Source organism: Symphalangus syndactylus, chromosome 18 (assembly GCF_028878055.3).
Source record: "Symphalangus syndactylus isolate Jambi chromosome 18, NHGRI_mSymSyn1-v2.1_pri, whole genome shotgun sequence".
In the NCBI taxonomy this organism is placed as follows: domain Eukaryota; kingdom Metazoa; phylum Chordata; class Mammalia; order Primates; family Hylobatidae; genus Symphalangus; species Symphalangus syndactylus.
In genome coordinates, this window is record NC_072440.2 from 110,353,711 (window position 1) to 110,366,138 (window position 12,428).

A 12,428-nucleotide genomic window follows, 5' to 3' on the forward strand; every position below is an offset into this window, starting at 1 on the left:
GCAGAGAGTCGTTTTAGTTAAAAATTCTTTCAAGTAAAATGTTGTCACATAGAGGTAGCATTTTTCTTTTCTGTTTCAACTTTTATTTTAGATACAGAGGGTACCTGTGCATGTTGATTACACAGGCATACTGCACCCAGGTAGTGAACACGGTATCCAAGAGGTAGTTCTCCAACCCACGCCGCTCTGTAGTGTCCGCAGTGTTGATTGTTCCCATGTTTATGTCCCTGTGTGCTCTATGTTTAGCTCCCACTTACAAGTGACAATATGTGGTACAAAGTTTTCTGTCCCTGCATTAATTCATTTAGGTTTGTGGCCTCCAGCACCATCCATGTTACTGCAAATGACATGACTTTATTCTTTTTATGGCTGCATAGTATTACACAGTGTCTATGTACCACATTTTCTTTATCTAATCCACCACTGATGGGCGCCTAGGTTGATTCTGTGCCTCTGCTATTGTGAAGAGCATGGTGATGGGCATACGAGTGCGTGTGTCTTTCTGGTACAGTGATCTATTTTCATTTGGGTAAATACTCAGTAAAGGCACTGCTGGGTCTAATGGTAGCTCTGTTGTAAGTGCTTTGAGAAAACTTCAAACTACTGTCCAGTGGCTGAACTAATTTGCATTTCCACCAAGAATGTATAAGTGTTCTCTTTTCTCCACAGCCTCTCCAGCATCTGCTGTTTTTGGCTTTTTAATAATAGCCATTCAGACTGGTGTGAGATGCTGTCTCGCTGTGGTTTTGATTTGCAGTTCTCTGGTGATTAGTGATATTGAGCATTTTATCACATGGTTGTTGGCCACTTGTATGTCTTCTTTTGAAAAGTGTCTGTTCATGTTCTTTGCCCATTTTTAATGGGGTTATTTGTGGTTTGCTTGTTGATTTATTTGTTCCTTACAGATGTCAGATATTAGGCCTTTGTCATCTGACATAGTTTGTGAATGTCTTCTCCTGTTCTGTAGGTTATCTGTCTGCTCCATTGATAGTTTCTTTTGCTGTGCAGAAGCTCTTTAGTTTAATTAGGTCCCGCTTGTCTATTTTTGTTTTTGTTGCAATTGCTTTTGGAGACCTAGCCAAAAAAAATTTGCCAAAGCCAATGTTGAAAAGGGTATTTCCTAGGTTTTCTTCTCAGATTTTTATAGTATGACATCTTACATTTGCATCTTTAATCCATCTTAAGTTAATTTTTGTATATGGCAAAAGTATGGGTCTAGTTTCATTCTTCTGCGAATAGCTGAGCCGTTATCCCAGTACCATTTCCCCATTGCTTGCTCTCATTGGCCTTGTCAAAGATCAGATGGTTGTAGGTGCGTGGCTTTATTTCTGAGTTTTCTATTGTGTTCCATGGGTCTGTGTGTCTGTTTTTACACTGGTACCAAGCTATGTTGGTTACTGTAGCCTTATAGTGTACTTTGAAGTCAGGCAGAGTGTAACCTCTGGCTTTGTTTATTTTGCTTAGGGTGGCTTTGGCTCTTTGGGCTCTTTTTTGATTTCACAGAAATTTTAGAATCTTTTTTTTCTAACTGTAAAGAATTACATTGGTAGTTTGATAGGAATAGAATTGAATCTGTAGATTGCCTTGGGCAGTACGGCCATTTTAACAATATTGATTCTTCCAATTCATGAACATGGAACATTTTTCCATTTCTTTGTGTCGTCTCTGATTTCCTTCAGCAGTGTTTTGTACTTCTACTTGTGGACGTCGCTCACCTCCTTGGTGAGCTGTGCTCCTAGGTATTTCCTTTTCTTTGTGGCTACTGTGAATGGAATTGCCTGCTTGATTGACGGTGAGCCTGGCTGTTATTGGTGTATAGAGATGCTGGGGTAGCATTTTCTAATTGATAAGATACTGAACTCTCCCAGACAAACACATCGTTGATGGCAGTCGAGGCTCTTTGTGGACGTTGGGCAACCTCAGTCTCCACATCTGTGAAGTGGGCATGTGGTAGCATCTTACAGGGTGGTGGAGGTCTAGATGCGATCCTGTTGGAGGATGCCATGAGCACAGTGTAGCAGGAGTCACTGTGAGAGAAGCTCATGACAAGAAGTCTCTGGGCATGCGCAGGAACTCCTGCCACACCTCCGTGCTCACACTCCTGAGCATCGCTCTCGCCAACGCTGAGTGCAAGGCTGCCAGCCGACCTATGTCAGCTGCCGTTGTTTGTTGCATTGACTTGTGTTATTCCTTCAGTTTTTTTTAGGAATTGAAATTCCCTCATTTCAAAACAAAAATGTTATTTTTTTTTAATTTATGTGGGCAATGGTTTTTTTTTCCTAAACCAGTGGCTAGTCCTCACCAGTAAAACCTAACCCCATATTATTATTTCATTTCTCCTACAATTTTTCTACTATTTCTTAACAAAATTGTAAATGATGTAAAATCACAACCTTTAGTTCATATCCAGAGTATCACAAACTGCAAACCGGTTTGTGACGGTTGCTCAGGGTGGATCAAAGTGTGCACTGCACAGGGCCCATGGGGGTGTCCTTACAGCCTCTGCTGTCCTCCTCTGGTTGACTCCCTTGCAGCCCCACAGTGGTCTCTCTCAAAGGCCCTGGTGTGGGTGGGCCTTGCTCAGACCAGCAGCCACTGCCCACCCCGCCCTGTGCTGCTGGGCTCCCTAGAGGAGGGGCATTCCCAAAGTAGAGAGAAGGGAGGGGCACACTGATGGACACTCAGACACGCTTCTCAGGGACAGCTGTGCCCCACCAGCCATGGGACCATTCTGGGTGGCTTTGCTCATTCAGATTAGCAAAACACAGTCATAATATCAACAGGTTACTATTGTATTTCACGGGTTTTGTGGGTGTGGATTTGAGCCTGTGGTTCATGCACAGGAATCTGGGTGTAAAGCGGTTACTTGCTTGGGGAATTCTCTAGCTTTTGGCAGAGGCTGAGACGAAGACAGCGTGGCCAACTCCCGCTCTGGGCACTGTCCTCAGTCTTCCTCTGCAGGGGCCTGTGCATTACAGAATCACCAATAGCACACCTCTTCCCCATGTCCCGAGAGCCTTCAGTCCCAAACCAAACCTTATCAATGAGGACTGCTTCTTTTTCCCCTTTGTATCCGAAACCAGGGCAATTTCTTAGCATTGCTCATAATGACCGTATCAGCAATGTGAGAAAGCTTTTTGCTTCACTTAGCTTTGTTCTCTTCTTCCTCTGTGGGAAGGAGTCCCTGAGGAAGCCTGGCTCCAGGTTCAGAGCTGCTGCCAATGGCACAGAAGACACCACAGGAGCCATGACCACCTGTGAGGTCTCCCTTTCCTTGTAGCAACAGACAAAACCATAGTTTCCATCAGAATTAGGCAGCTTGGAGCTTTGCCGATTAGGACTGGGGCAGCCCTAAGCACCAGGAGAACCCAGGCTAGAGTGTCTCTAGCCTATCACCAAGTTCTCCTAGCTACACTCACAACGGTCCCAGGGAAGCAGGCGGGGATCTCTTGGGGAAGAAGATGCTTCCTAAAGGGAGGGGCTCACTGATGGAGGGATTTAGGACATGGGAGAGACCAGGTCCACCTCCAAGTAACTCTTCACTCTGCTGGATTCCAAGAGAAATGTCTGGCCATGGACAAATGATGTCCCGTGACATTAACTGGCAGGGATAACAATTAGTAAAGAAGGACCCATCCGGAAAAATGCTGGACTGAAACATTGTCATGTACTAAAGGAGATTTAAACAGCTCTAACAAATAACCCTTGCCCCTCAGTGCCGGTTTGGCTGTTAGTGAGTGTGGTAGCTCAGAAAGGATTACTGGGCAGTGGGAATCGTGTCAGTGAGGGTCAGTGCAGGGAACAGAGAGGCCGTGGCTATGAAGGAGGCAGCTGCACGCGTGCCCCACATGTCTGCCCACCACCAAGTGGCCACTCAGGTGTTTCAACATTCATCCTGAGCTTATTCTCTATGTGCATTTCCCCCTTTCACTCCCATGGCCTGTATCAGAATTCTAGAAAAAAAGGATGTTGGACTCACCCTATCTGGTCTGCATGCCCAGCCAGAAATCCACCTCCCAAAGCACGTGGTCCCCACAGGCCCAGCAGGTGGCCCCCAGGTCCCCTTGAATCCTGGTCACCTGCACAGAGGACCCAGGGCCCCAGGAGGCTGCCGCAGCCCCTCTGGCTGAAAGGAACAGCCCACCTCTTGACAGATAAGAGACTGTGCATCCAGGTCGGGTCACCAAAAGTGCTCATGAGCCCTCATGTGCTGCGGAGGAGCCCCACTCACGCTTAGGGCCTCGACTGGGATTTGACTGGGCTGGAATTCTCAGTCGCTTCCCTACACCCTGTGGCTCCTGAAAGCTAGCCAGGCGTGTGTCTGTCTTTCGAGGGACCAGGTAACGGCCTGTGCTGGGTGTGAGGTGCAGTCTTTCCAACAGGTCGATGAGTTCTCCTCCAGGGCAAAAAAAAAAGGAAAAAAGAAGAAAAAAAAGGAGCCAGAAGGTTTTGTTTTGTTTTCGTTTGCCTGTTGTTTGTTTTCTTTACGCATAAGCCCCGGCACCCTGAGGGCCGTCCCACGCGGCTGTGTGGCTGAGGCCGGGGCGGGCAGGCCCTGCCGTGTGATGTCTGCCGTGTGCCCTGCGGCCGGAGCCTGAGTCATCCCTGTCCCTGTCTCCCCAGCGAAGCGGTACTGCAAGGACCCCAGCCCCAGCAGCAGCAGCACCAGCAGCTACGCGCCCAGCAGCAGCAGCAACCTGAGCTGCGGCGGGGGCAGCAGCGCCAGCAGCACCTGCAGCAAGAGCAGCTTCGACTACACGCACGACATGGAGGCGGCCCACATGGCGGCCACCGCCATCCTCAACCTGTCCACGCGCTGCCGCGAGATGCCGCAGAACCTGAGCACCAAGCCGCAGGACCTGTGCGCCACGCGGGTACGCGCGCCTGGGCAGGTGGAGCCACCTGGCGGGTGGGGGAGGCCGGGCCGCGGACCCAGCCACCGAGACACGCGGCGCTTTCAGGGCAGCCTTATGGTGCAAACGCCGTGATCTCCTAAACCATTCTTGCCACTGTGAACAATTAGTGCAGCTTCCCTTAAAGCAGCCTGAACACACCATTGTCCAAAGCATATCCATTTTCTAAATCAGAGGCAAGGGTCAGATCTTGTAGATTAACGTGCATCAATGGATCCTTCTCTCCAGGATCCAGAAGCATTTCTGTAAACAAAGGACACCACGTGGGACTCCTGTGGTCTCCAGTGACCACACAGAGCATGCAAAACGAAGCGTGGATCTCCCCTGAACTTTGACAGGAAGCTCTGCTAGCACCGTTGTCAGGTGAAATGCAGGGATCTGCCCATGGATTCCTGGGTAGCAGGGAAACAAAGGAAGTAAAAATCAGACTTCACACCAAGGGACCAGCCATGTATTTACAGCCAGCACTCGTTAGTTCCACATTTTCATGGATGCTATAGTGCTATGAAAGGCATAGAAAGAGTGTCTATTTTTAATTTTCTTATCAATTGAACCAGTGCTTATGCTGGGCAGGAGAGAGAGCGTTTAAGATGCAGCACAGACCTGGGAGACCGCTGCCTCGACGAGGCCGCTGGGCGGCCGGGGAGAACCAGGTGGTGCCAGGGAGCGGTCCAATTGTGTTCTCAGAGGAGACGCTGAGCAGCGGCCATGTTCACCTCCTCTCCTGAGAAACAAAGGGCTCTCCACTGTGTAGCCCTGCCTGGCCATGTACCTGAGTGCACAACACTGACAGTGGTTCTTGTAAATATCTGTAGTTGGTATGAATGAAGAAAGGTCAGTAATCTTACATTTTGCAAATGTTTTTTTCTTCTATCAGTATGTTTAGTCCTAGATATTGGAGAAGCATCAGGGGCATGCAGTTTTCATGGTGATCAAGGTTGCAAAAATGCAAGGTTAGCATGGAAGAGATTCTGTGGCAACCACAAAAAAAAAAAAAAAAAGGCAGAGACCCCTTCCAACTTTTGTTGCACTTTCTTAAAATTAAACTAAGACTGAGAGAATAAATCCAACATTATGAAGCTTAAATTAGTATCAAAGCTTCAAATCAGAGTGCACTTTGACAAAGAGAGTTCAGGCAGAATGAGACCGTATAATTTATCAAGGTAACAGCTCCAGGAACGGGGGTCTCATTCCAAGCATCTTCCTTCTGCTGTTGCATCCAGAGGAGAGAGCTGCTAGACCCTTGAGGAGGCAGCAGCTTTCAGACCAGCTCTGAAATCAAATTTTGCTAAAGAGAGTGTCACTCTTTGGGGAAAAAACATGCAGGATTGTTAGGGGTATTTTGATTTTTTTTTTTTTAACTTTCTGTCCACGTGTCCATTCTTCTGACTCTCTTCCTGAGAGGCAAGTGCTGCAGAATTATTGATGCATTTCAAAGCATCCTTTAAAAAACCAAAAAGCCTCACCCTGAACCTCTTTGGGTTTTTTTTTTTTAAGCCAGTAGACTAAATTGCAGGTTTGCTGAAATTTAGAGATCAGACGGTAATCACTGTAGTAAAGTATTTTTAGCTGCAACTGCGGATCTTCTTTCTTAAGGTGGAAAATTATCTTCATTATAAAAGTTCTTATTACAGCCAGTCGCAGTGGCTCATACCTGTAATCTCAGCACTTTGGGAGGCTGAAGCAGCCGCATCACTTGAGGTCAGGAGTTCGAGACCAGCCTGGCCAACATATAGTGAAACCCCATCTCTACTAAAAAATACAAAAATTAGTTGGGCATGGTGGCACAAACCTGTAGTCCCAGCTACTTGGGAAGCTGAGACAGAAGAATCGCTTGAACCTGGGAGGTGGAGGTTGCAGTGAGCCCAGGTCGTGCCACTGCACTCCAGCCTGGGTACCAGAGCAAGACTCTGTCCCTCAAAAAAAAAAAACAAATTGTGTTAGAAGGTAAATTTTAGTTTATTCTCTTTCCTTCCTTCATCTTTCTAATTCCTTTGTTATCCTCCTCCCTAATTCTTGAACTATTAGCATCAATAAAACTAAAAGAGAATTTTTAAGCTGATATATGTGTGTTTATACACACACACATACATACATGCACATACATGTATATACACACATTCATACACACAAAATTTTTATCTCTTAGATATTTGTAACAGTAATAAAATTAAAATTAAGCACTTTGTAATTTTCTTCTGAACAAACTCTAAATCAGAGATACAATAGGACAAAAAGGAAGGAGAGAGAGAGGATAGACAGTAGATAAATAGGGAAATGGAGGGAGGGAGGGATGGATGGATGCCTGGATTCTCCAACCAATTTTGCAGCTAAGCCTGGGATAGCAGGAATGTACCAACAGACCAGGCCTGTTCACCTTGGGAGTTTAGGCCAAGGAAATAGCAGTGAGGAATTCTGTGTTGAACGCTACACTGGCTGACGGCAGGACTGCAATCTGGGAGGAAGGACTCGTGGTGTTATAAGATGCCAGACCAAGCACAGTCACCATATCTTTCTACCGACAGAACCCTGACATGGAGGTGGATGAGAACGGGACCCTGGACCTCAGCATGAACAAGCAGAGGCCGCGGGACAGCTGCTGCCCCATCCTGACCCCTCTGGAGCCCATGTCCCCCCAGCAGCAGGCAGTGATGAACAACCGGTGTTTCCAGCTGGGCGAGGGTGACTGCTGGGACTTGCCCGTAGACTACACCAAAATGAAACCCCGGAGGATAGACGAGGACGAGTCCAAAGACATTACTGTATGTCCTTTTAATTGAGCCTGTGTTGACTGCCAGACTTAAAAATGGGGCCCCAGCTGAAAGAAAAGCCATTTGCACATACCTTATGAGAAAATATATTTTCTCTTTAAATATGACCTTTAGCTGAGGAGGACTTAGAAAACAGTTTTTGTTGACCCAGAAGAGATTTGAGACTAACATTGATTAGAGTGAAACAAACTATCGACTCTTATAAATGGTAAAGTTTGTTTTCTAACAAATATGTTTTGTTACAAATGATTACTCTAAGAAAACGTATAAATAGCATGTGAGTTCATTTTTCTGGGTGTCCTGTTGAAACAATACAGGATTTTCCTTGCAGGTAGAGAATTCTAATAGAGTCTTAGATACTTAAATGGTTAACTATGTGCTATTAATTAACTAGCTCTTTGAAACTAAGGACAGTGTCCCTTCTCTAAGAAACCTAAAGTATTCAAAAGAGTTTACTCTAGCCTTGAATAAACTATTTTAGTACCATCACCTAAATCTTTGTTTATGACAGTATTACTAAAACATATACGTCAAGAACATATTTTTGAAGTAGCTACAGTGTTCAAATTCAGGTTATTAAAATTGATATAATGCCCTTTAGGCTTTGAAAAGAAATAAAGAAAAATGTTTTCTTTATGTACTGACTTTAAAGTCTTTGATTCTGAGAACTATGACATCTTCTTTATTCACTGAAAAATGAAATTTATTTTTAGTACAATGGAGAGACCACCATCAAAGCACTAGTGTCTTACAGAAACAAGGAAATGGAAAAAAAAAGAAACATTAGCCCCATGTAGAAATTAGCAGAGAGGGCACCTGCTTATAAGCCTATTATCTGCATTCTTCAAATTGATTTCAATATCCAGGCATTGTGAAAAAGAACCAAATCAGAGTGGCAAGCTAAATTTCTAAGTATTTTTTTCTCCCGCAGTGTTGAATCATTACTACCAAATAAGGCATGGTGGTTGAATCTCCAAATTTATTTTAACTGAAAGTAAGACCTCCTAAAATGACAGAAGTGTTTCCATCCTGTATCGTCATGGAAGACAAACCTTCCCATGTATCTAGACTTAGGGAATGTGTCTGCTGAGCATTGCCACCTGTAGAAACATCTACGTTACTGCAGTTGAACACACAACTGAAAAGGAAATTTACAGTTACATTCCTCTAAATTGGTCTCTGTTACCTTGAATCTTAAAGCATGTGCTTGTAAAATACTGACCAACGGTGGGGGAAAGCTCAGCCCTAAGACACTGTAATTCCAGTGTTGAATCTTTGCAGGCAAGTGTTGGATAAAGCAGCCCACCCACAGGTGTGTGCTGAATGCTGGATGAGGAAGACCAAGTTAAACGTAGTCTCTGGCTGCCAGACCATGTGTTTATCCATGTGGTGAGCACAGCCAGGTGAATATTGCATAAGGGCCCTGACCACTGACAGGTGACCATCATTTTAGGAGTTTAGAGCAGTGGAAGAAAAGTTCAATATGCATTTTCAGAAGGGGCGTTATCAGGACAAAAAGATCTTAAAGATACAGCAGAAAGAGGTGTAAGAGGTAGAGGCCACCCCAGAGCCACGAACCGCCTCCCTCAGTCTGTGTGCTGTGTGATCATCCGTGTGGCTCTGAAGCTGTGTTTTGCCCACAGCCAGAAGACTTGGACCCATTCCAGGAGGCTCTAGAAGAAAGACGGTATCCCGGGGAGGTGACCATCCCAAGTCCCAAACCCAAGTACCCTCAGTGCAAGGAGAGCAAAAAGGATTTAATAACGTAAGCATGCTGTGAGGTGAAATTATGAATCTTCTTAATCTTCCCATTCTTTGGCTGATTTTTAAAAACTGGATCTGTATATGCCTTGCCGTTTGAGCATGCGACACTCGCAGCATATAAATGTTTCCGACTGCCGGGTCAGTAGAGTGAGCAGCTAACCGTGCACTTGCCTGTTCCCAGTGACGCTCTGTCGGACAGGGGCGTCATTTTCATTTAACCCGTGCATTTTGCCGCTTTTCTTCAGGGTGCTTAAATCCCCTTGCAGACATTGCAGCTAAACTGGAAACAATGAAACTTTTTTAAAAGTTTTTTTTTTTTAAACATACTTACTATTTTGGCTGTTTTTGTTTTTGTTTGGTGGCAGATGTCCAACTCCAGGGTGTGATGGGAGTGGTCATGTGACTGGTAATTACGCCTCACACAGAAGGTGTGACTTCATTTTTCTCATGGTGGATTCTGTCTTTTCAATTTATTGTTTTCAGCTTACCTCAACAATGCTGTCAAAGTAAAAATGTTGAATTCTGTGTCAACCCTTTAAGTGCTATATGTTGACCTTCAAAAGCATGCTAATTTATGTGTTGTATAATGTCTTTTATTTTCGAATAAACGACCTAAATTTGTAAAATTCTTCTTAAGCATTTAAGCCAAAGAGCACAAATGTTTTATTTTTTAAACAATTGCTTATTAACAGAAATATTTTCTTAAATTTATATTCGAACCAATTCAGAATTAATTATACAAAAAAAAATTCAATATACAGCACTTGCCCATTGCTTTTCTGCATTGAACTCTTTAATTTCGGTTTTTATGTTGTGTTTGTTCGGGAGTTACATGCTTCGCGGTTGACTGACCTGCCTGTCCCGGCCTGTCTTACAGTCTGTCTGGCTGCCCCCTGGCGGACAAAAGCATTCGAAGTATGCTGGCCACCAGCTCCCAAGAACTCAAGTAAGATTTAATGACAATAATTCTCTTTTTAAAATCCATACACTCAGTAGTTCACAAAAAAAAAAAGATATGTCATTTGCAAAGAAAAATGCCTGTTAAAAAACACAGCCTGTGCACCCCAGTGCCTTGATATAGACACGGGATTGGGTCCTCGGAATTTCAGCCACTTTTCCACACAACCCGTTCTGCCTTTTCCCCTGACATACCTCCAGCCTGTTCATGTCATATCCTTCCTATCTGGAATATCCTAAAGCATGAGTGTTTTCGCTTCAGATATGCATGCATATGGAAGGGAAATTTTGCAGTTACTCAAATTTTTAGAAAATGACTGTAAATGATCAAAATTTAATTTTTAAAAGAAATTCATAGGAGTATTTACAATATGGATACTTAAATAGCACTTATGACAAAATCTGCCATCATAATAGCTAATGTATTAAATACACTGTGGTCTTAGTCATGAATACTCTTTAGGACAGTGACAACTCGCGGTTCAGGGATCTGGAGAGTCATGGAATTCCTCCAGACACACATCATTCTAGAGTTTTACCTCCCTCTTCTCTATGCCTGTAATTTTTAAGCATAAATCTGGCAAAATGGTGAAATACCTACATTTATACTGCAACACTGAGATTTTCCTCCTTCACATAGACATCTCTAGATGTAGGTCCAGGCAGGTTCGGAAGAAGCGGGTAGAAGTCACGGGGGGAGTCTCAAAGCCTCCGCACTCCAGGGAGGGCATACGTGCAGGTGCACACAGGGAAAGAGGGCAAGACCTGGGAGATGCTCACAGCACGATGAGAGCCAAGGGTCCCCAGATAATCGATTTAAATTATCGGACAGGCCATATCATTAGGTCAAATTGCTTGGTTTTCCTTTTGTTTGGAAAAAGCGCTATCCACGCAAAGATAATGCTGCTTTTCAACCCACATTTGATCGCTTTCCCAATCATCCCACCCCACCTCGGCATCCCAGGACCCTGACGATAGACCAGCACTACTGCAAAGCGTAGGCTTCTATTTCACACCCATGTCATCTTTTACAGGATCCCTGTCCAGGGCCCTAGGGCCATAGATCACCTGCTTATGTTCAGTGACTTCCTGAACTAGCTCTTTCACCACAAGACCCTTGGAACTTTCTTCATGGAATGTAAACACCGGAGGGCTTCCTCTTACCTAACGGCTGTAAAGTCTGTAGCCTCATCCAAAACAGTGCCTCATGGACAAAGTAGCTTTAGGATCTCAAAACGGACAGCATTAGCAAGAGCAATTCAACCCACTTTGTTCAGGCGTCTTTTGTATGGCTCGAAACCACATTTCCCTCATGGTCAAAACATGACTAACTCCACTTGGAACTTGGCCAATACATCAGAACACGGCAGCATTCCTTTGAATTTCTTGATGAGGGACACTTTGCAAAAGATTGGCACATCTCCAGTTCCAACAGGCCAGCTGTAGACAGGAAAACAGCCTCTGTAAAAGTTGCTTCTGGTGTTGCCTCTAACTGGTCAGAGACTGCAGGGATTCGTTTTCTTTGGCTTGCATTCCTTCACGTTGGGCTTGGCGGCTTATGTTGATTTGAAATTCCGAGCCAACATGCTGTTTCTCCGGCATCAGCAGTTTCTTCTTCTCTTACTTCATCTTGCAAGATGGTGTGACGGTCCCCACCTTTAGCATTTTCCCAGGGAGCCAGTTAGCTCTTCATGCCTTCCAGGGCAGGGTGTGCATGGGCAGCCCCTCCTTCCCGCCTTGTCCTGGAGGGGAGACTGTATCTTCCAGGAGGTGGATGGCCGTTCCCTAATTTTGGTTGATCGAAAAGCCACACACGTGTCTAAACTTATCTTTGCAAAAAGTCAGTCCTATTCTGATAGAGCCTTTCTGGGAAATCTGAACTTGACTGAATTTCTTAAATGGTCCCTTTCTATGAATGGATCTTCAAAACTAAGAATTTCAATCAAGCATCTTCTATAAAAACACTAATGTTTCAATGACCAAATGTTGCTTGATGGTATAACCGTAGGTTGTGATGTCTTTT

At 44.7% G+C, this 12,428-nt stretch overlaps 1 protein-coding gene across 6 annotated transcripts in view; it reads left to right on the top strand.

Moving 5' to 3' along the window:
• MYT1L (myelin transcription factor 1 like) overlaps nucleotides 1–12,428 on the top strand; it is a 540,435-nt gene that overhangs the window by 431,937 nt on the left and 96,070 nt on the right. For all 6 annotated transcript variants that reach the window (XM_055253696.2, XM_055253693.2, XM_055253694.2 and 3 more), the window contains exons 15-18: nucleotides 4,624–4,874; nucleotides 7,439–7,675; nucleotides 9,328–9,449; nucleotides 10,326–10,394. In XM_055253696.2, the coding sequence (XP_055109671.1) occupies nucleotides 4,624–4,874; nucleotides 7,439–7,675; nucleotides 9,328–9,449; nucleotides 10,326–10,394 (679 nt within the window). The remainder of the gene's footprint in view (nucleotides 1–4,623; nucleotides 4,875–7,438; nucleotides 7,676–9,327; nucleotides 9,450–10,325; nucleotides 10,395–12,428) is intronic.